Source organism: Mytilus californianus, unplaced genomic scaffold (assembly GCF_021869535.1).
Source record: "Mytilus californianus isolate M0D057914Y unplaced genomic scaffold, xbMytCali1.0.p SCAF_12, whole genome shotgun sequence".
Classification (NCBI taxonomy): domain Eukaryota; kingdom Metazoa; phylum Mollusca; class Bivalvia; order Mytilida; family Mytilidae; genus Mytilus; species Mytilus californianus.
Window position 1 is genome coordinate 33,431,168 of NW_026262604.1, and position 24,131 is coordinate 33,455,298.

Genomic DNA, 24,131 nt, shown 5'->3' on the forward strand with positions numbered 1-24,131 from the left:
AATTGCTTACACCCACTTTATTTGAACTCTGGTGGATAGTTGTCTTATTGGCAATCATACCACATCTTATTTTTATACCATCAAAGCTATACGTATATGTTTTAAGTGTTGCATGCAACTTAGTTCATTACCCTTAAAGGTCTTTAACACTCAGAGCTAAACTTGGGTATGGTACAACGTTTTGGCCTTTGTTAGTCTTGTATGTTTCATTTATATGTTTTGGAGTTTAGTGTGACGTCCATTTTCATTGAACTAGTACACATGTTTGTTTAGGGGCCAGCTGAATCCCGCTTCCAGGTGCGTGGTTTTCTCGCTGTGTTGAAGACCCATTGGTGGCCTTCGGCTGTTTTCTGCTCTTTGGTCGGGTAGTTGTCTCTTTGACACCTTCCCCATTTCGATTCTCAATTTTATTGAAATATCATTGAAAGGATCTTCAGTACAACCTCTTCTGGTGTAAGGATTCGGAGAGAGAAATAAAACATGGCTATCAATGTAATAACGTACATGTTTCATGCGTTCCATGCAAAGTAATGGATCGCCATTTACCAGAAACGCTCAGAGCTTAAAGTTGGGATGATGCAACGCGTTGTAAAACACCATTGAAGGGTAATAATCGAAATTAGAGATGCACGATTTGTATGTTTTGCTATTCACGCGTAAGATTATGATTGGATGATTTTTTTTCATGTGCAATACCTGTAAATACTTTCGTGTTTAACAAAAAAAAGTTTTATCTTGCCATTAGAACAAGATTTGATTTACATAAGAGTTAACTCTCAATTGGTATAAAATATATATTCCTGGTAGAGATTAATCTATCGGCAGTACCTATTCAGAACGCACTTAATTTTTCGAACAAAGCTACGATGTCCTAATTGAGTGTCTGGGTGCGGGGGGGGGGGGGGGTCTTTATTTCTGTATAATTTAGTATTTTTAATCAATTTGTCTCTATTCTTGATTTTTTACCATCCAATTATTTATTGTTTTATCTATTTTTTCTACTCTGTCCTTTTGTTTTTTGCTCATTATTATTGATATTGTTAACAAACATACCCGTGGAGTCAGGAGCCTACAAAAATTCCTTAAAGAAGCCCGGAGTTCATAATAGAGCATTGAGTCTAGCAATTAAATTAATGCGGGGCATAAATCCTCCAAGTGATAGTTTCTAAGTCTCATCTTGTCAGTCATTTTTTTTCAAAAAGAAAATCCTTTCGAAATAATTTTGACATCAGCCAAGTTCTTTTTTTTTTTATGATAGACGCTAAATTGTCGCTTTTTCAAATCCATTAAAGTCTTTAACATCACACCCTGATTTATTTTGATCAGGGTAATTCACGTTGACTTCATTAACAACAATGATCGCTGTTTCGGCTGTTTTAATTTTTAAATTTAATTATTAGATTGTTATATCTTAACCTTTATTTTGTTATTTATACATACCTGCGTTTCCAATATGAGCTCCAGTATGTATTATTGATAGGATAAAAATTATAATGCCCACTCTCTTATGGAACAAAATATTATGATCCAATGGTAAAAAATTATTCCAAAATGTTAGTCTGAGGTACGTAAGGGATTTCCGCATCATTAGTATAAGAATTAACATACAGTTAAAGTTCAGCGGAAGTCCACAAACGCGTGCGGTAATGAGAAATCCATTTGATTCTCTATAGAGATATCCAGCATAACCCATGAGTACTATGTTCACTACTGCGTACCATACATAGAATAAAACTTTTCGAAGGTTATTCGCGAAATAATTCTTTGAACAAAGTTTGGAGCAACAGATTGGAGTCGAATTTGTTCTCTTTTTACTGTTGTCTTGTGGTTTCAGCCATTGCGCTGCGCTGAAAATAAAATCATGAGTTATATATAAACCAACAAAAATTAAATATGCATCAATAATAGAAAATTATGTTAAACAAATATCAATGAGACAACATGGAACTACAAAAGTAAACAAAAAAAATAGACATCAGGTATACATACTTCCTTCAATTCTGTATTCTATATATTTTATTTTTCTACGCATTGTTAATTTTGTCAATTGTTATCTATTTTATATGATTTAGCACCCTATTATTCTCTATTATTTACTTCTTTGGTCTGTTTTTCTCTATTCTATATATTTTTTGCCTTTTATTCTGCACTTTTTGCCCTTTATTCTCTTCTCTGTAAACCCAATCCAGACCCTCGTAACTGAACCAAAGCTCAAAGACATGACATCAACGCAACGTTTTTCTTCTTTTTTTTCTTTAGACAATTGAAAAATCAAGACTTTGTATAGCGTTTCACAATTTTATATTTTTTCTTTTGGTTACCACTTTTGTCGAAAAGCTCTGTTTCGCAACTTGATATATTATCGCCGAATTTATTTGACGTATTGATTCAAACTTTTGTAACTAGGGACATAAATCGTAAATCCCAAAAAACAGTATGAGTTCCTCATCTGCTAAAATATTGTCAAGCGTAAACACGTGAGCTAGGAGACTTCCGCCATGTTTTTCTTTTAACTTCAACTGGTACTGTGTGTCCATGTCATGCGAATCATTTTGGTGTAGCGACCATAGTAACAACATGTACCAGTGGATAGCGTAATACATTCAGTTTGCTGTTTCTAAATCTAATGCATTATGCGTAATATTTTCAAAAGCGAATACCTCATCGTTTTGATTGATAAAAAAAAGTCCTAAACAATGGTAATTCAACCAATGACGTGACGTTATTTTCATTTTTTAAGGTGGTACCCAACACCTTGACTAACACTAATTTGGCTCGTTTAATTTTCATAAAATTTTGACAAAATGTTAACTTTGACCCTTTGACAAAAATATAAAAATTTCAAAAAATTTGAACCAACCACTTTATCAGAAAAATTTCTTTGGTTATATAGCAGTTTGACAAACACTAATTTTGATCATTGAGAAGCTTAATATTTCCTTAACAATACAACGTAATTAAAACGTTTAGCTGATTTTTACAGAGTTATCTCCCTGTAGTGTTAGGTACCATCTTAAATTATCCAAAGTCCTTTAGATTCTGAAACGGCGAATTGTGTGTGTATACTTCTGATACGGCGAATTGTGTGTGTATACTTCTGAAACGGCGAATTGTGTGTGTATACTTCTGATACGGCGAATTGTGTGTGTATACTTCTGAAACGGCGAATTGTGTGTGTATACTTCTGATACGGCGAATTGTGTGTGTATACTTCTGATACGGCGAATTGTGTGTGTATACTTCTGATACGGCGAATTGTGTGTGTATACTTGTTTATAGCACTTACCTTATAGTCAAATTCTCAATAACACCGGGGTGTTTTTCAAGTTCGTTTCTAAATTCGTCAAATGAGATATATCCAGTATTTTTTGTATCTGCAGATTCAAATAAAACGGCAGTTAGATTTTCTAGATCATCTTCGCTAAGTTTTACCGAACTTTCTTCCATACAACATCTCAACACCGTCATCAGCTCTTCAATGTCCAACTTGCCATTACCTAATATGGAATATAATCATCAGAATCAGTGATTACCTAATATGGAATATAATCATCAGAATCAGTAATGTACAGAGTTATATAAGAGAGAAGCGAAAGATACCAAAGAGACATTCAAATTCATTAGTCGAAAACAAACTGACAACGCTATGGCAAAAACTAAAAACTATCAAAAGACAAACAACAGTATACAAAACAATACATAGACAATCAAAAACTGAGTAACAAGAATCACCCAAAAAAACCAGTGGCGATCTCTGGTTCTCCAGAAGGGTGGCAGATCCTGCTCACAATGTGGCACCCGTAGTAATGCTCATGAAAGTAAAAACCCGGTGATAAGTCTTATTCAGTAGGTCACATTTGGAGGAAAAGAGGACGTGGTTGTGGTTACTACATTTGCACGATAATTGGAGCAAATTTGTCGTCATCTGTAAAACAGATATTCTGTAACGGTCAACCAACTCGTGATGGCGTCCGTAAGCTTTTTGAAGGGTTACTTTCAACATCACAACTTAGAACTCTTGTTTTTATTGGCTACCTTGTTAGCAGCAGCCCTCTATCAAGTAAATCATTATAGAAAATGCAAGCTCTGGAATATTGTATCAACTATAGGATATAAACAAGTCTAAATTGAAAACAACGTTCAAACCTATATGATTGCGTTGGATAAAAACCGCAATTTTTAAACGTGTGCATGCAAAACAAGTTTCTTGGTAAAGGGGTCCAAAAAAGTATATTTTAACAAAACGCATTTGAATAGCAGGTCGAACAACGGATGTTCTTAAACCCTCCTGACTGCCATTGGCGATTGCAAATAAAATGATCACCAGATGTAACAAAATGGATCTTAAATATTAATTTTATATCAAACAGAAAACAATAAACTTGCGGAAAAGATGGTATACCGCAAACAAAAGATGCAAAACATTGGCGTAGCTTACGTTGTTGAGGCAACCGAGGCAGTTGCCTCAGAAGAAAAAAAAAAACAAAACCAAAACATTTTTCCTTTATAATCTTTTGAACGATTTCCACCTTTTTTACACCTAATGCAACAGACTAGCTACTAAACGCTAATGTATCGACTTGTTTTGTCTTATTGTCGCTATTGATTCATACCCTTGCGAATTCAAGACTTATGGAAACATTTCCCTACTCTACTTGGAAATCCCCCTTATCGTAGTTTCTGTCATCTAAATTTGTCGGAGTAAAACAAAAATCGACAACATATTTATTGAGTCCTACTCAATTGCAAGTAAAATCAGTAGAATACGATTGAATCACTTTACCATTGAATCGGGTAAATTATTTAATTTTGTGTGAGAATAATGTCTAGTGTATGAGAGACTGGATTAGGTTTAATTAGAAAACAGAACAATCGGCCCTGAAATTAATCTTAACTTAAAAAAAGAGATTAATATGGTGCTACAATATAAAAGAAAGGAAAATCAAATAATGGGTGAAAATAATTAAAAATAAATATATATATATATATAGGGGGAGGGTTGAGATCTCACAAAACATGTTTAACCCCGCCGCATTTTTGCGCCTGTCCCAAGTCAGGAGACTGTGGCCTTTGTTAGTCTTGTATGTTTTTTTAAATTTTAGTTCATTTATATGTTTTGGAGTTTAGTGTGACGTCCATTTTCACTGAACTAGTACACATTTTATTTAGGGGCCATCTGAGGACCACCTCCGGTTGCGGGGTTTTCTCGCTGCGTTGAAGACCCATTGGTGGCTTTCGGCTGTTGTCTGCTCTTTGGTCAGGTTGTTGTCTCTTTGACATATTCCCCATTTCCATTCTCAATTTTATTTGAAAACCCCATTTTGAACATTCAAACCACCATTTATAACGTGTAAAACTTCAAATACACAGAGTGTCATTGACTTTGGTTCCAATCAAAATAAAATGTATGCATCAATCAACATGCACAGAAAATAATTTATATGTTGCAGTTATCAAGTTTTATTCTAGCCATTTTAAATTTATAGTTTTCACTAGCTGGGAATTTAAGATATTTAAAGGAGTCACTAATTCCAGAGAAATATTTATTATATGTCTGTTAGTTAACACATAATGTCAGTTTATATATAAAAGTTTAAAGCAATTACTGTTTTCATTTATCACGAAGACTTCAGAATAACGTAAATGTTAGTACTTCGACGGTTGTAAAAAGTTCAAAACCATTTAATAATTTGAAGACCTTCCAAGGAATACCAGGACGAAACACAACCAATACAAGTGCCGTGATGCACTTTACATGTAGCATGTGTTTATCTCCTACTTTTAATATCAAGAAATTCTGCTGTTCAATCCGTCCGTCGTTTTGTGATGCTTATCTATAATTCGCTTATTCGTGACCCACGACCAAGCGTGTAAATGATCATCTCAAAAATAATTTCAAATAAACCTTAATCATTGCGTTTGTTTTTCTGTATTAAAAATTCTGTACAGGTTTCCTCTGTCCATCGTATTCGAACAAGGACATGATTTCTTTTGATATGACGTTAAAGCATATGTTACAGTGAGGAACAGCAACCTATATTAGAAGGTAGGAATGCCCTTTACCGTCAGGCGTCAAACGGTCATTTTCGGCTACCGTTAGCGTCAAATTGGTTAAAATTTTACCGCGATTCGTCAAAATATCCTAATTGTGATTCGTCAGAGGTCTCAAATAATTATCGTTACCGTTATTTTTGGAAAAACTTTTACGTGATTCATCAAAATCAGGCGATTTTTTTTCGTTTTTAAGAGAGTGTACTTTTTATCGTCATGCACCAAAAATTACCGTTAACGTCATTTGGCGAAAATTTTTACCGTTATTCGTCAAGAAGCTACCCCCATTACAACCCTCATATTAGAGTGTAAGACGGCTTGGAAATATATTGGGAGATTAGGCTTTTGAGCTGGCTTTCAGTTACTGCTAGCAAGTCAGGAAACTGACTTGTCAGTGGTTGTCTTATGTGATATCTTCACGTGTTTTGTTATTTTTATAACTTTGAGTTGACCGTAGATTATATAGTGTCGGTTTAAACCATTACATAACTTTCTATAGACTCAGGACAATTTTGAACTTGAGAGATCCAACTCCTGTATTCGGAATTTTTAATCTGGGAAGTTCACTGAGAGGATTCGATTATAAAAGGTGATAAAGGCTTTTGAATGATGTATTCATGTGAACATTGAAAATGATACAGGTACCAGAAATCCCCTTATAAATAGGTAGTATAACTTAGTGTTAGACATATTAGCATTATTATGAAGAATCCTTTTAAAATTAAACAACAACTATTACTTATTTTAAAATGATTCTTCTTGTAAAAACCTCGATAGCTTCTGGGGGACTGCGCCACCAGACCCCCTGCCTCGGTTAAAACAGAAGGCAAGCTACGCCACTGCAAAAATTAGTACACCATATCCGGATTTCGACAATTAATGTCAGTGATGTAAGGAATCGAAACGGTATTTGGAAGGCCATATAATTTACCTCAATTTAGGATAGACTCTTGAATTTTGAAGAGTCGAAATAGGATGAACGGATCATATAAACCCAAAGGCAAATATACATGTAATACAAGCCCAAACTAAAAAATATAAACAAGTCTAAATTGAAAACAACGTTCAAACCTATGATTGCGTTGGATAAAAACCGCAATTTTATATGGGTATATACATGTATATTCCATTTGCAGCAATAATGGAGGCGCCGCTGGAACGTTGTTATATCCTTTTTTTTTTTAGAAATGTGATGGTTCAAAGTTATATCCGCTTTCTACCTTTTAAAGCATATGTCAACAACAGCAATGCCTAGCATTGGATAACATTTTGAAGAGGAAGAAGAAGAAGTAATTTAAACTACGTCACATATTCATTAATCTTGTGTTAGTGATTGTCTTATCGTACAAAGTGAAAGGATATTTCTAATTTTTATTTAAATGAATTGTAAAAATATAAGTGCAAATACGACAACATCAATTCAAAACACATCTACAGTTCAAACTGCTGTATTTAACAGCAAATAAATGTTAACTTAATTTGTCGAGATCTAAATGGACACAAATCTTCATAATAAATGTAAAATTTTATGGAGACTTGCTATAATAAACACAATTTATCCTAAAGGTATATTGCATTAAGATATAACCAAAGATGACTTTGTACTAGCTCGTGAACAGCTGTCGGGGTTAAAAATTAGAACACAACCACAATTATGTCTTGTTTGTTCTCATTACGTGTTGGTTCTCACATTTATATAGAGATTTTCTTTTGTTCCAATTTCACGACTTTAAAATTTAAACTCCTAGTGAGAACACATTAATCTTCATTGGGCATATTGTATGACTGATGTTTTTATTTATGTTCATGTCAAAAGATTTTTAAAGCAATAATCTGTTTTGACGGGAAACATGAAACCTAACAAACTGGACCTAATAAATGACACTTATCACGTGGTCGCATTTAAGATCACTTGATCTGAGGATCTCTAAATCTTATATTGTGATCGTGGGTTATTAAACGGATACATGATCGAGTTATCATGGTCTAATGCACGTTTTAAAATTAAGACTTTTCTGTGTGAACTGGGACAATTATCAAAGATCTAGATAGACAAATGACCCGTTGCGTTACATTAAAGCCAACATAAGTGAAATTGTACACTTAATACTGGAGAATGTCATGTAACTGCCACATCTGACATTGAAAATAAAATTAAAAGGTTTTTTTATGAATGACTAATGGAAAAGAGTATGTGGGCGATGCAAGATGCTACAAAAATGTATTACTTTTGAAGAGTGTTTGTTATTTTTTTATTTTAGTTGCTGTACCTTTTTAAAAGTCCCTACTAAAAAGTTAGAAATTATTAACTAACAATGTTCAACTACCTGAGGACGCTAAATCCGATGCCTCGTGTAGAGAGAGTGCCACGCTCTCTGTACGTTAAGAACCATTGCAACAACTCTTTGAGGGGTCCGTAGGTGGCCTGTTTCAAGGCAAAATTTCTGTCCCTACCCAATATACCCTCATTTTCCAGTGGCAGTCCAAATTTCACCAACCTTCATCCCGGATGGCCTCTAATACGGGACCTACCTATTGTACTTATTGTTAATTTGTTCTCGTCCTGAACATGCATGACATATTTGCCACTGGACGTTAAGCAACCAACAATCAATCAATCAACTCCCTGAGGAAAAGTTCACCTTACACGAATCTGTCTATTCTTTTGAGATCTCTTTTGGTCATAAAGCTAACGTTTCTACGTATTTACGGCTGTCCAATGTTAGGTTTGAGCGTTCCTGGTTAATCCAGAAAAGCACTTTGGACGCACAAAATTCAGAAACTGTTATTTGTTATTCTTTTATTATTATCTTATAGTTGATCCAAGCTACTGTTACACAGAAATTAAAAGATTTCGAAAAAATACAGAAAATCCAATAAAACGCAAAATAGGAGTCGTTTAAAATACAGGAGGGTCCGGAGAAGTTGGGGGAGGCCTTCGTTTCTGTATTCTTTATCCTGCTATTTATCTGTAAACCTCATCTATACCCCCATACAGGACAGTACAAAACAATTTATACCCTATGTAAGGTAAGATATGTTAACCTTGGGCCATTATAGTGTTTTGTATTAATGTCTATGTTATCTGCTTTAAACAATTATCTAAGGAATGACTGTAATATTTGTTCTGTCTATGAAGAAATAACATCAAAAATGTGGTGCATACTGAATAAAACCGCGTAGCGCGTTATTTAAAAGTGTGCACCACATTTTTGAGGTTATTTCGAATAGACAGAACAAAATATCACAGTCATTTACAGTCATTTCTTATAATTTTATACTAAATTCTATTTTTGAGGGGTAAATCATGAAAAAAAAACGTTGATGACGTCACGGTCACATAACAAAATTATGTATATTAGCTGATATACAAAAAACTTTCAGCCAATCAGAAGACGTGTTACATCCAAAATTAAATTATTTAGTCTGTAAAGTTTCATGACAAAAGTGTTTTATTAAACGTCAAGGTAACAATAAAAAAAAGGTTGAATAAGAAAATTTGCTATATTAACAAAAATGACATGTGAAGTAACACTATAAAAGAGCCAAAAAATCCGACACCAGTATAGAAGTTGAATTTGAACCCAAAGATCAAGTTATCTCTTTTATCAATGACACTTTACATCGACATTCATTTGAACGTACCATGAGCATCACGACGGGTTCCACGTGTAGTACAGGATCTTGTTATCCTTCCGGAGCATGTGAGATCACCACAGTAAATTTCAGAGCACGTGATACACAGTCAGAGCACGTGATCATACACAGTCTTAATTTTTAAGTAGTGTTTTGGTGACTGCTGTTTGTCTCGTCGTCATATTTCGGTTTTTAACAATCATTTTTGGCGATCTTTTCAACTTATGAGTTATTGCATCAGGAAAGTTATTTGAACTCTGGAAATATTGTTTTCTCAATTAGCATTTGCTTCTCTTCTTAATCCAGACGAAGTGAAATCCAGAAAAGTGCTTTAGACGCAGAGGTGCTTGAGGCATGGACCCCTTTTGTTATTATCGTCAATTTTACAATAACTGTTATTCATGCTTTCTATCCGATTCTCGTATTTTCCACATGGGCCATTCCTCAAACGCCTGTGTTCGGACACACTAAATTTTTGATTTTCGTTATCATCAATCTTATTCATTGAATGACTCACTTAAGATGTTTATACTTGCAATAACTTTAATAGAATTGGAAATTGAAACGGGGAATGTGTCAAAGAGACAACAACCCGAACAAAGAGCAGAAAACAGCTCATGGCCACCAATGGGTCTTTGACGCAGCGAGTAAAAACGCAACCGGAGTCGGGCTTCAGTTGGCCCCTAAACAATCATGTATACTAGTTCAGCGAAATGAACGCCACACTAAACACCGAAATATATGAATTAATCCATTTATTGTGTACAGTATCGTTTTTCATATCGACCCAACTCCATCGTAATAAAAATCAGACCTTTTATAAATGTTAATAAATTCCAAAAAAATTAGTACAGGAAAGCCAAATTACAAAAGGTATCTATAATACTAGTGATTAAATCGGATAACAAAACAGGTACAAGTAAAATGATAACAATTATACACATAACTTGATCAAAGAATGAAAGTTCTCCATGACTTTACAAATGGCCCTGAGATGAATGAAATCGGCACATCTCTTTGATAAAATCTCTTTCTACCCATATTATATTGAATTTACACTATATTGGTTCACCGTGACTATTAGAAAAGCCCATAGACGAACTAAATCGACACATCGATTTGAATAGATAGCATCTTCATTTACCTACTTGAAATTGATTTCACACTATATTTTGTGGTCCGTGTAACACTTATCAATTCAAAATTTTAAAAAGTTTTCAAATTTTAGTTTTTTTTATTTTTGATCAAAGTTTTAAAATATCAAAATTCCAAATTTTTTATTTTCTTTGAAATTTTGAAAATTTCACCAAATAATCAAAATTTTAAAATTATAAACTTTGTTTAAAAATTAAATAGTTTAGATATTTAAGCAAACTTTAATATTAATAATACTAACTTGAACGTACAGTTTTGATCATTTCGATTTTTGAAAGTTTGAATATTTTGATTTTGATTAAAATAGAGGAAAGGGGAAAGGACTAAAAAGCGGATACCTGTTACAAGTGCGGAACGGAATAAGAATGAAACGAAACAAAATAATATTCAGAAAACCAAATCAAAACGAAAACAATATTTTCTGAAAAACTAAATATGATATAAAACAAGAGTCTAACTTGCTTAATCTACAGGATGAAAATTATAAATATGATTCTTTAAGTCGAAAAATTAATTAGTTAGACCTGATTTTGAAACACTTTGATTCTCTAAATAAATGAACAGCAAGCAAAAATTATTTGTCAACTTTGTGACTACTGCTCTAAATGTGGTTATTGAAAGTATATGTATGTATATTTGACTCGGATACCTCCACGAGGGGCTTCAATAATGCGTTACATTTTCAGGTGCGGATCCAGGAATTTGAAAAGGTGGAGGCCTAGTTAGCCAACGGTTGGACTGATGCTTGTAAAAAGTATATGCATTTATCAAATATTTAGCACCATAAGAGGTTGGCGCCCCCTTGTCCCGTAAGCCCACCTCTGTTTTTAAATAGCGAATAAAAGGAAACGGGATTTTTACATCGCGATGACCGTAAGGTCATTTCGATGTATTGCTATCGCCTAAATTTCCATTATGCAAATTATTTTTGGGTTTTCAACCGATCTATAAAAATTATAGATCCGCGGTCATTACAAGTGAAAAAAGTTCATTTTTATACCTGCGATTCCGTTCTCCGTTCGTACGATGTTTCAAAAAAATATGGAATCATTTCAGTTGTTGATATAATACTGAAAATTTGACTGAATTATCTCTTATTAAATACGGTTTTATATGTTTAATTGGTGTTTACGAAAATGGTCAGGTGCTCTAGTTCATTCATAAAATTATCGTTCATTCATAAATTTTATCGTAAAATCAAAATCACTACACAGGTCACACAGGTTATACGTAGTGTCAAATGATTACCTGTAATCTAAAAATAGACAAACTTAACTGCTTCTCTTACTAATGAAATGGACCTGAAATTTATTTCACATGTTTTCGAAATATTGAAGATAATAATAATAATAATAATAAAATTCTTTATTTAACGAAGGTAACACATTAAACAAGATCATTTTTCGCAATGTTTCCTGAAAATTAATAAATATCAAAGCAACATAGAGCTGTTCGTTCTTGTTCGTATAATGACGATTTAATGTCATGTTTGTCTGTGATGACCCCCTTTTCGGGATTGCATCAGAATTATAGTTATCTCGTATCGCATGAGGATGACACATATCAACTGAGCAATTATGTTCGGGACTTAGTTTTAAGAAATGATGTCAAAGTAACATTATGAAAATATTTTTAGTAAGCTGAAATATATATTATATTTGACATGTTTATGTCTCGTAAGATATTTTATTTCTGTCCCGTTTTTCAACATTTGCGTCTGGAAAGTTGAAATGTTTTAACTGAATGGTTAATTTAAATTTTAAAATTATGAAAATTGTTAAAATTAAATCAATACAGGAAATTATTGCCCAGTTACAAACACTACCAGGGGATAATCCATAATGATTTCTTTTTGAGTTATATGTTTCAGCACATGTATAATTAACCCCAACTTAACCTGGTAAACTTGTTGTCTCCTTGTGAAATATAAAACATATTAAAAATGTTTTCCTGCTAAAGTCTTTTATTGATATAAAGTTAAAACCTTCTTGCTTCTCACTAGACAACACTCCTGTCCTGTCAGGTTTAATTCTTATATATGTGGATGAAAAATAAAAGTCCCCAAAACATTAACATGGCAGCAATTGCTTTTACAGCCTTCAAGGCTTTGATTTTTTTACAGAAGAGTGTCCACCATGCACTTACACTGCACTATAATAATAGTAGAATAGAATGATATACAAATAGATGAAAATTATATATACATGCAAACGTAATATTAATATAATATATAACAACAAACCAGTGTATTCTCTGGGACTATTATTATATCAGTATAATAGTCCAAGGTATACTGATTTGTATCACTACAATATAATAGTTATTACGGTGAGGTTGAATTACCTGTCATTTATTCATCATCCAAGCACGAACTTGTATCAGAAATAAATATCTCTGTAAATTAACCTCAGTTTCAGGTATAGAGATGTGATCTGTTTCTGTGACATGTGCTTTTGACCATCCACAAGAACCTGCGGTCATCCGATGTTCAGTACTTCAGTACTTTGATTGATTTTATTATCAAGGGGTAGTTCCGTATTTGTTACTTGCGCATTTGAAACTTATCGTACGACAATCAAATTTTAGCAGGTGCGGGTATGCAGCTGCGTCCAGTCGAATTGGGCGTGAAGAGAGAGTGCCACGCTCTCTGCACGTTAAGAATTCCGGCAACAACTCGTTGGTTGCCTGTTGCAAGACAAAATTTCTGTCCCTATCCAATATATCCTCATTTTTCAGTGACGATCTAAAGTTTGTCGACCTTCATCTTGAACGGATTCTCATACAGGACCTTCCTTTTGTATATATTGTTAATTTGATATCGTCCTGAATGTGCATGAAATATTTTCCACTGGACGTTAAGCAGCCAGTAATCAATCATTTAAAATAAGCCGTTTATATATACATTACAAAGAAACTTAGACTCCCAATAAATAATAAATTTACAGTAACAAAAACATTAATCCGCACATGTACTATTTCCCGTTGACAAAAACATTTGAAGTGAATGGAATATCCGATAAAAAAAAAAAAAAAAATAACACTTGACAGCATACTTCCGAAGCGCTTTTCTATATTTACCTACATCCCGAACGATCAAAGCTTAATATTTGAAAGCCAGGGATATATAAGAACCGAAACAATTGAAGAGGTGTATGGCCAAAAGGGACATTAAAGATAGCAAAATCCTTCTAAGGTCAACTTTGCCTGAGGGAGTTGAAACCTTAGTTTCTTTATAATTTATATATATATGGCCTAAATGATTGATAACTGGTTGCTAAACTTCCAGTTGCAAATATTTCATGCATGTTCAAGGCTATAATATCAAATTATCAATAAATACAATAGGAAAGTACTGTAATAGAATCCGTTCAGGACGAAGGTCGATATACTTAAGATCGCCACTGGAAAATGAGGGTATATTGGATAGGGACAGAAATTTTGTCTTGCAACAGGCAACCAACGAGTTGTTGCAGGGGTTCTTAACGTGCAGAGATCGTGGCACTCTCACTACACGCCCCATTCTGACTGGACGTAGCTGCATACTTGTACTTTGCTCAAAGTTGATTGTCGTACGATAAGTTTCAAATGCGCAAATAACAAATACGGAACTATCCCTTAATAAAAAAATCAAATATTCCGTTTCTTTTTATTCGTTATTTGAATCGGAGGTGGATTTAGGGAGACAAGGAGCCCACCAACCCTTAATAGAGCTACATATTTGACAATGCATATATTTTTTACAAGCATCAGTCCAAACTTTGGCTAACTAGGCCCCACCTTTTCAAATTCCTGGATCCGGGCCTGAAAATGTACCATTATTGAAGCCGTCGTGGAGCTATCCAAGTCAAATATACAGAAAAGACAAATAATTTCTGCTTGCTGTTCATTTATTTAGAGAATCAAAGTGTGTCAAAATCAGGTCTAACTAATTAATTTTTCGACTTAAAGAATCATATTTATAATTTTCATCCTGTAGATTAAGCAAGTTAGACTCTTGTTTTATATTATATTCAGTTTTTCAGAAAATATTGTTTTCGTTTTGATTTGGGTTTGTAAATATCATTTCGTTTCGTTCCGTTCTTATTCCGTTTCGCACTTGTAACAGGTATCCACTTTTTAGTCCTTTCCCCTTAAAATCAAAAATCAAAACATTCAAACTTTCAAAAAGCGAAATGATCATAACTACTTACGTTCAGTTTAGTATTTTTAAAGTTTGCTTAAATATCTAAACTTTTAAATTTTAAAACAAAGTTTATAATTTTCAAATTTTAATTATTTGATGAAATTTTCAAATTTAAAAAAAAAATTGATATTTTAAAACTTTGATCAAAAATCCAAAAAACTAAAATTTTAAAACCTTTTCGAAATTTTTAATTAATAAGTGTTACACTAGAGTTACACGGACCTTGTGTCTATAATTAAGACTTTAGTATGCACTGGGAAAAAACGAAACTGAAGGACTTTATTTATTACATAATTTTTAATTTGGGTTTCAATGACGAATTCTATTTTGTCTAAAATTAAGGAAGCATTTGGAAATAAAACCGAACCTGACGGACATTATTTTATTACATAATATTTTCTAATTTGGGTTTAAAATATCGAATTTTATTTTGTCTAAAATTAATTATGGCTTTGTGAAAAACGAACCTGAAGGACATTATTTTAATACATAATTCTTTGTTTCGGTTTCAATGGACTTTTTTACTTCATTTCCGTGATTACAAAGTGTAATCTTTTGCCAAATGACATTTAATTTTATGAATTAGAAAAATTGTGGGTGTGGCATAAATGTTTAATCTGAAGGTAAATCCATACCATTTGTATCTACTGGACTGAGACATGAGTCCACAATGCCAGCTATTTAATGACTGTAAAAATACATTGATCAGGTGAATTTAATACAGTTTAAAAAACTATGACGAGCCAGTTATATTTATAAGCACAAAATCAGAGTTATACAAATATTACGTGACTAAAAAAGATGTCACATTCTTTTGTATTGATAACAAATTGTAAGGTCTGAATTAATCATATATTAAATAATTAAAAAAAAAAGAACATTTTTCCGCATTTCAAATTCGTTAAAAAGCGAATGATTAGATCATCTAATAAGATTTTCATTACCATTCAAAACTCCATAAATAATGTATATAAAAATATGAAGATGTGGTATGATCCATTGCCAATGAGATAAATATCCACAGTTCAAATGATGTGAATGTAACCAATTATAGGCAACCGTACGGCCTTCAACAATGAGAAAAACCAACACCGCATAGTCGGCTGTAAAAGACACCGACATGAAAAGTATGAAACAATTCAATTGAGAAAATGACACATGCACATTTTAAAGTAAACTTCTATTTGAAAGTCCAAAAGATTCGCAAACTTACTCACATAAACCTCTCTATTTTTTCAAATTTTATGGATTTACTTTTTATACTACTGATTGAGATTAACACACACACTCCACCTACACACGCTATCTTGTTTTGCTAAACAAAATAAAAAATATATTATACTTTAATTATTTTGATATGATTCCGTACATCGTTGTCAAAAGTTACAAAAACGAAAATATTTGAAAGATTATTTTGACACCTCTTCTGAGTGGAATGCTTAAATCAATCTTTCTATTTATTTCCTTGTGAACGTTAATCAGTTGAGTTTTCCAGATGACCTCATCCATTTCTTTACTAATATACTGGAATGTTTTTTATTTCCCCTATTTTCACCATTGAAGCACACTATTTTGTTCACTTCACTTCTGAAACAAATTACCTTTTTTTACTGATTTGATTTGATTGGTTGGTGTTTAATGCCACTTTCAACATTATTGTGCTATTTCGTGGATGTCAGTTTTTATTGGTGGAGGAAGCCAGAGAGAACTACCGACCTTCGGTAGGAAAACTGACAATCCTAGTAAATTAAGATATGAGTCGAGTGCACCTGCCCTGTGCGAGAATTCGAATTCACAACCTCAGTGTTGACAGGCTAGTGATACAGTAGTTTGACCACTTAGACCACTCGGCCACCGAGGCCCCTTTTTTTAACTGAAATTCAGTATATATAATAAAAAAAAAACCTGTGGGGGAGTGTGGTACCAGATGTCATACGCTTTTGTTTATATATAATCAACTTTAAACCCTTATTTTACTTAATGACATCCTCAAATTCATTTGGAAAATAAGATAGACTTCACTTCACAACAGCTCTTTAACAAAACGAATTCCGTATCATTGGTATCTAGTCCGTTTTGTTAGAGTAACTGCGGATACGTTTTTGTCTAGTTAAAGTCCATATGTCTGCTACATGTATGGTACATTTTTAAACAATAGAAATAACGTAAAAACAAATAGGAAGAAAAATTTTGATAGAAATTATTACAGATCTTCGAGAGAAAAAAAATCAGTTACAATCCAGACCCTGATTTAAAAAGAGCTGCGTACACGAGAATCGATTACTGATTAAACGAACGAGCAGACAAAAAAATCACTAGTACATTTGTACATTGTACCTTACTGCCTCAGCAAGGTGGACATAAAAACCATTGATTGAGTTTAATGAATAGAGGATAATGAATAAAAATAATAATATACATAGGAAAATGGGTCACAAATAAAAAGAAATACGGACCAAGGGGGTGTTAAAAAATAAAGAATAGAGAAAATGGGTCACTAATAAAAAGAAAGAGATCAAGGGGGTGTTAAAAAATTAAGAATAGAGAAGATATGTCAAAAAATAAGAAAATAGATAAAAATTGCCGAAAACTAAATAATACAGAAAACTCCATATTCGGCACCCATGCAACAGTCTAGTCAGCAATTCATAGTACAATATATTACCGTCAACATCGTATAAGTCAAACAGGAACTTCAGCCTCTGTGACGGTGTCCCTTTTGTTACTTTCATAAGAGGTGATGTCAGGTTCAATATATCTGTAGTCCCACTGTTGTTGGAATCACATAAAGCAAAAAAACGTTCCGCGAAGAAACACTACAAATGAAAAACACATTGAATAAACTTTTAATTGACACACTGATAAACTTTTAATTGACACACTGATAAGCTTTTAATTGACACACTGATAAACTTTTAATTGACACCTTGATAAACTTTTGGTTGACACACTGATAAACTTTTAATTGACAGCTTGATAAACTTTTAGTTGACAACTTGATAAACTTTTGGTTGACACACTGATAAACTTTTGGTTGACACACTGATAAACTTTTAATTGACACCTTTATAAACTTTTGATTGACACCTTGATAAACTTTTGCTTGACACACTTATAAACTTTTAATTAACACCTTGATAAACTTTTAATTGACATCTTGATAAATTTTAATTGACACTTTTATAAACTTTTAATTGACACCTTTGTAAACTTTTGATTGACACCTTGATAAACTCATGCTTGACACACTTATAAACTTTTAATTGACACACCGATAAACTTTTAATTGACACCTTGATAAACTTTTAGTTGACACCTTGATAAACTTTTGGTCAAGGTCAATTACGATCTGGTGAAGTGGAGACCAATTTAAAGTCATGTATTTCTATTCCTTGCTAGTGAAGCATGGATATTCGATTTTTTTAAATCGATATAACACTGCTTTCGAAAAACCATTACAAATTTAAATTGCATTGCTTATCCTTCCGGAGCACCTGAGATCACCCCGGTTTTTTGGTGGGATTCGTGTCGGTCAGTCTTTAGTTTTCTATGTTGTGTTTTGTATACTGTTGTTTGTCTTTTCATCGTTAATCGTTTGGTTTTTGCAATGACATTGTCGGTTAGTTTTCGACTTATAATATAAATAAGAAGATGTGGTATGAGTGCCAATGAGACAACTTTCCATCCAAGTCACAATGTCTAAAAAGATAACAATTATAGGTCAAAGTACGGCCTTCAGCACGAAGCCTTGGATCACACCGAACAGCAAGCTATAAAGGGCCCCAAAATGACTAGTGTAAAACAATTCAAACAGGAAAACCAACGGCCTAATCTATATAAAAAACGAGAAACACCTATGAACCACACCAACAAACGACAACCACTTAACAACAGGCTCCTGACTTTGAATATCCCTTTGGTATCTTTCGGCTCTCTTTTATAATTGAATAAGATATCAGCACACGTGATTGTCCGATATTTCTGGTTCCATTTATGATATATTTGAAAGGTGTTTTAAAGAGTTATGTGTCTTTCGTGAAACACATATCAAACAATTACTAACATGTTTTTTTACTCGTTTATTTTTCATATATAATATTAAATGAGTATAAAATTAAAATAAAAAAAAAATACCGAACTCCAAGGAAAATTCAAATCGGAAAGTCCCTTATCAAATGGCAAAACCAAAAGCTCAAACACATCAAACGAATGGAAAACAACTTTTATATTCCTGACTTGGTACAGGTATTTTCTTTATGTAGAAAATGTCGGATCAAACCTGGTTTTATAGCTAGCCAAACCTCTCACTTGAACGACAGTCGCATAAAATTTCATTATATTGAAAACAATGTGTGAACAAAACAAACAGACATAATAGGTAAAAATTTCATAAATAGGGGTACAGCGGTCAACATAATGTTATAATCTTAATCACTATAAAAACAAACAAATATGTCAACAAAGAAAAACAAAACGACATATAGACAAAGATATTGAAAACATTCAATTGTTCAATAATGAACAGAATAAATTTTGCAAAGTTGTAAGATTAATAAAACATGAATAACTGGTTACAGGTAAAACAAAACAAACAAGTGAAACTGCGAGCTACTGCTCACTGATGATACCGCCGCAACTGGATAATTTTAATAGTGTAAAAATATGCAAGTGTTCGGTAAACATGCAGGAAGTTGTTGAGTGATGAATCTGAAAACGCATCACACGGTATACATGTAGCTGACTTATATAAACCCTGAAACAGAAATCCTTATGATGTAGTTCCTGAGAAAGATGCGACGAAATATATTCATGGGACGGATAAACGGACGGACTGCACGACGGACGGACGGACGGAGGTAAAACAGTATACCCCACTTTTTTAAAGCGGGGGTATACAAATTACAAGCATAAACTACCATAACTTAAAAAACAAAAACAAAAACAAACCATTAGAACATGTGTCTGTCTCGTCATGAGCTTGTAAATCAGTGGTTGTCGTTTGTTGTTGTATATCACGTTTGTTTGTCTTTTATTGTATTTCATATAAAGTAGGCCGTTAGTTTTTCGTTTGGATTGTTTTAAATTTGTCGTGTCGGAGCCTTTTATAGCTTGCAATGTGGTATTGGGTTTGTTCATTGTTGAAGGCTGTATGGTGGCCTATATTTGCTAACATTTAGTATATTTGACTTGTTTTACTTTTTTGATTCGACCGTCACTGATGAGTCTTTTGTAGACGAAACGCGTGTTTGACGTACATAATTTTAATCCTGGTATCTATGATGAGTTTATTTACGTCATTTTGGTTTCTGGTACAAAGTTGTCTCGTAAACAATCATACCACATCTTATTTTTTATTTTGATATAAATACATGGCGGTCAAATGTTTCTAAGTCTTGAAAATTGAGCACATATACAATTCTAGTAGTTTTATCTTTACTTGGTGCATTTATTATTTAAAACAACCCAATTACAATATTGGACGGTGTATGTCTATTTCTGTATTATGTTTTAAATCTTTTTTTTTTTGCTGTAGGTGATTAGACGGTGGCTTTCGAGAGGAAAATCGCGCCCTTTATTTACAAACTAGTTGTTTTACTATAGAAAAGTTCTAAACAAAAATTGTTTTAAAGATTTGCCCTTTTAACTTGCGGCAGATTATTTTATATTTGATTATTACCTGTTTTAGTCCAATAGCATTTTTAAACTGCTGTAAAGTGATTTCGCTTTTGTTTCCAGCAATTTTCTTTAATTGCGATTCCATCCATGTTAACCATTTTGTTTCCTCTTCTCTGTAAATTAAAGCATCGACTTATTTGGCTGTCAATATTACTTAATGGAGAGTTGTCTCATTGGCACGCATACCACATCTTCTTATCTATATAGTCAGCTCTTATTTGCTAAACTTAGTTTAGCATTAAATAATTACGCTTTGTATGAATCTGGTAGAAATTTAGAAGGGACAACTACTTTGAAAAGAGCGCCGTACTAGTGAATTGCATCTAAAATTTAAAAAAAAGTCTGCAAAATCTATAGATTGATATCCTATTTTTTACTAGATGTTCATGCATGCAAAATTAACGTTCAAAGACAAAATAAACTTATGACGTTTACCTTAACTTAAGTGTCGTATGCCATCAACATAATTGACGGAAATAGACTAGCGGTGTTTACCTGAAGTATCGAAAGTTATCAAGATAATTGACAGAAACAAACCAACGATGTTTACTTAATCTGAAAGTCGTTTGCCACCGACATAATTGACGGAAAAAACTAGCGGTGTTTTAATTTACCTTAAGTATCGAAAGTTATAAAGATAATTGACAAGAATAAACCAACGATGTTTACCTTTACTTAAGTATCATATGCCATCAAAAGAAATTGACAGAATTAAACTATCGATGTTTATCTATAGTATCGTATGTCGCAAAATTACAAATTGAGAGCCCTCTCCGATTCCTTGCTAGCAAATCTCAACCCCTCGTCAAAGAAAGAAAAAAATGGACGTACAATCAGAATATACATTTCCAAATACAAAGCTCAAACTATCGGCATATATGAGGATATGGGTGGGGTTTACAGAATAGAGCATAATGGTCAAATAATAGAATATTTAGAGAGAAATGACACAAACAAATAAAGAATAGAGCATAATTATAGGATGCAAGAGTATAAAAAATAACTGTGGAAAATAAATGAATTAGGCAATACAATACTGATAACAGATATAAACAAAATACAAAATATTCCTTTAACTTGTTATACTATTTACACTTACACGCTGTCGAAATAAACTTCTTTCCATGGATTGTCCTTGCTGAAAAAAGACAAGTCATAATTAAAGATGTACTTTATTTAAAATAGATTTTGTACATGTACTTTCCTTTTTATTTTGATAATGTTAAATAAATGGGTTCATGGACTGCTAGTTTGCATATCAGTTACGATTGCCAAATTTTAAGCTCTCATATTAAATTCGCCGTTTTCAAATCCTAAGCATTTTGAGTATTTTTTTTTTTTCAAAAGCCTACACCAAAACATTATGATTGGTTATGAAACGGCGAATTACCTATTGTATACATGAACACAGGTCTTTGTAGTTACCTGTGTGCTGGACTTTGCTTAGGGGAGAGGAGAGAAGACTTCAGTGGTCTTGTAATCGACTGTAATATGGGCTTCCGCTTCCGGTCAAACCAAAGACTCTTTAATTTGTATTGGTGTTATGTTGTCTTTTCGAATTTTCAGATTTTGATTACAATCATCCGTGTTTGTTATTGAAGGTTCAATTGTTACAGTAATCGATCATTATATATCGATGTATCGATTGTTACAGTAACAATCATTATATATCGATGTATCGATTGTTACAGTAAATTGTCATTATGCATCGATGTATCGATTGTTACAGTAAAAGATCATTATATATCGTTGTATCGATTGTTACAGTAAACTATCATTATATATCGATGTATTGATTGTTACAGTAAACGATCATTATGTATTGATTGTTACAGTAAACGATCATTATATATCGATGTATTGATTGTTACAGTAAACGATCATTATATATCGATGTATTGATTATTACAGTAATCGATCATAATATATCGATGTATAAGATGAAATAATTTTGGATACGATTATCTACTAAATATTGTAATCACTTGGTGCTTCAAAGATGACCACTTACTTACAACCACATTCTTTAAGAAATTTAAATACATTTTATAATCTATTGCGAAACAATACTCCAAACATCCAATACAAGTCTAAAAAAGGCGCAAATCTGAATTTTGTGTATTAGTATATTATTTTCGATCCACAGACTTACAGGGATTGCACAATTAACTCTTTGCCATGACATGTTTTTTGACAATTTTTGCCATAACTTAGTCTAAAGAAAAATATTGGTCAACCATGGTTTTTATATAAAGAGATATTTTTACATCAGGGCTCTAATTGTCACTGAAGCGATTTACTGTAAAATGTATTTGAATTAAACCACCCAAAATATTAACAGAAATAGAAAGTTTCTTTCATCGAGATACATAAAAATTTATGTTTACATATACATGTATTTTCACACTAATTTTGATTTTCCCATTACTCATTTTGAATATCTTTGATCCATTAAAACTTTTTTTTTCCTTCACGGAAGTCATCTACGGAACCTCATGTTAAATGCAGTAATAGAGATTTATTTATCTCTGATGTAAGAAAACCGAGAAAATGTCTTTAACAAAATTGAGAAATTAAATTTTAGGGAAATAAGAAAAACCCTTGGACGTCATTGCAAGAAAGTCCAAGGTTAAAAGTGTAAATGCACGCATTTTGCATTTAATTTTTCTTTGAAATTATACCGCCATTGTCATTATGATAATCTTTAAAAGAAGATATTAAAGCTTTATTTGAAAGAATACGAAATACATGTTCCCACTCGAAACATTACGCGACGGGTTCCACTAGTGGAACAGAAACTCTTTATTCTACCGGAGCACCTCAATTCGTCCCCTTTTTGACCGGGTTCGTCTTGCTCAGTATTAAGATTTATGTTATGGTTTTGAGGCCTATTGTTTGCTTTTCTTTATTCTTCTTTTGACCATTAATGTGTTGTTTATTTTCCTACCACTTATCATTTTATTTTTCTATTGACAAATCGTAATCTTTTCCCGCCATTTCAGGATCGACGCAGTCTTTATCGGTGAAAACTTTAGCAGTATTTCCTAATTTGATACTATATGCATTACCTTTTCCCATCCCTGTTTGCATGATTGGTGCCATTATTATTCGGTCCATTATTGGGACTAATTATGTTGTCACTTCCGTCGTTTAGAGTTATCCGTACTTCATTTTCTTGCACTTTGTGATAGTTTTTCAACTCTGATTCACTTTGATACATGGCATTGTCATACGCTAGGGCACCAGATTCTTCTGTTGATTTTCGTTGGTCACTTTCTGTCGCGTCCGAATAATAAGGTTCGTCTATTCTGTATTTCGCACTCATGACAGATTCCCTAAAATACATGTACTATATTAAGGAGCATGTTCTAAATTTTCCATTATTACTAAATTAAGCTACTTCGATAGACGTACATACTTTACTTATGTT

At 32.8% G+C, this 24,131-nt stretch overlaps 1 protein-coding gene across 2 annotated transcripts in view; it reads right to left on the reverse strand.

Annotated features, from left to right (window-relative positions):
- LOC127721731 (NADPH oxidase 5-like) overlaps nt 1-24,131 on the reverse strand; it is a 50,500-nt gene that overhangs the window by 15,097 nt on the left and 11,272 nt on the right. For both annotated transcript variants that reach the window (XM_052228532.1, XM_052228531.1), the window contains exons 2-7: nt 23,770-24,036; nt 21,801-21,839; nt 20,703-20,814; nt 17,691-17,841; nt 3,287-3,497; nt 1,441-1,847 (exon numbers count right to left, since the gene is read on the reverse strand). In XM_052228532.1, the coding sequence (XP_052084492.1) occupies nt 1,441-1,847; nt 3,287-3,497; nt 17,691-17,841; nt 20,703-20,814; nt 21,801-21,839; nt 23,770-24,026 (1,177 nt within the window). In that variant the 5' untranslated portion in view covers nt 24,027-24,036. The remainder of the gene's footprint in view (nt 1-1,440; nt 1,848-3,286; nt 3,498-17,690; nt 17,842-20,702; nt 20,815-21,800; nt 21,840-23,769; nt 24,037-24,131) is intronic.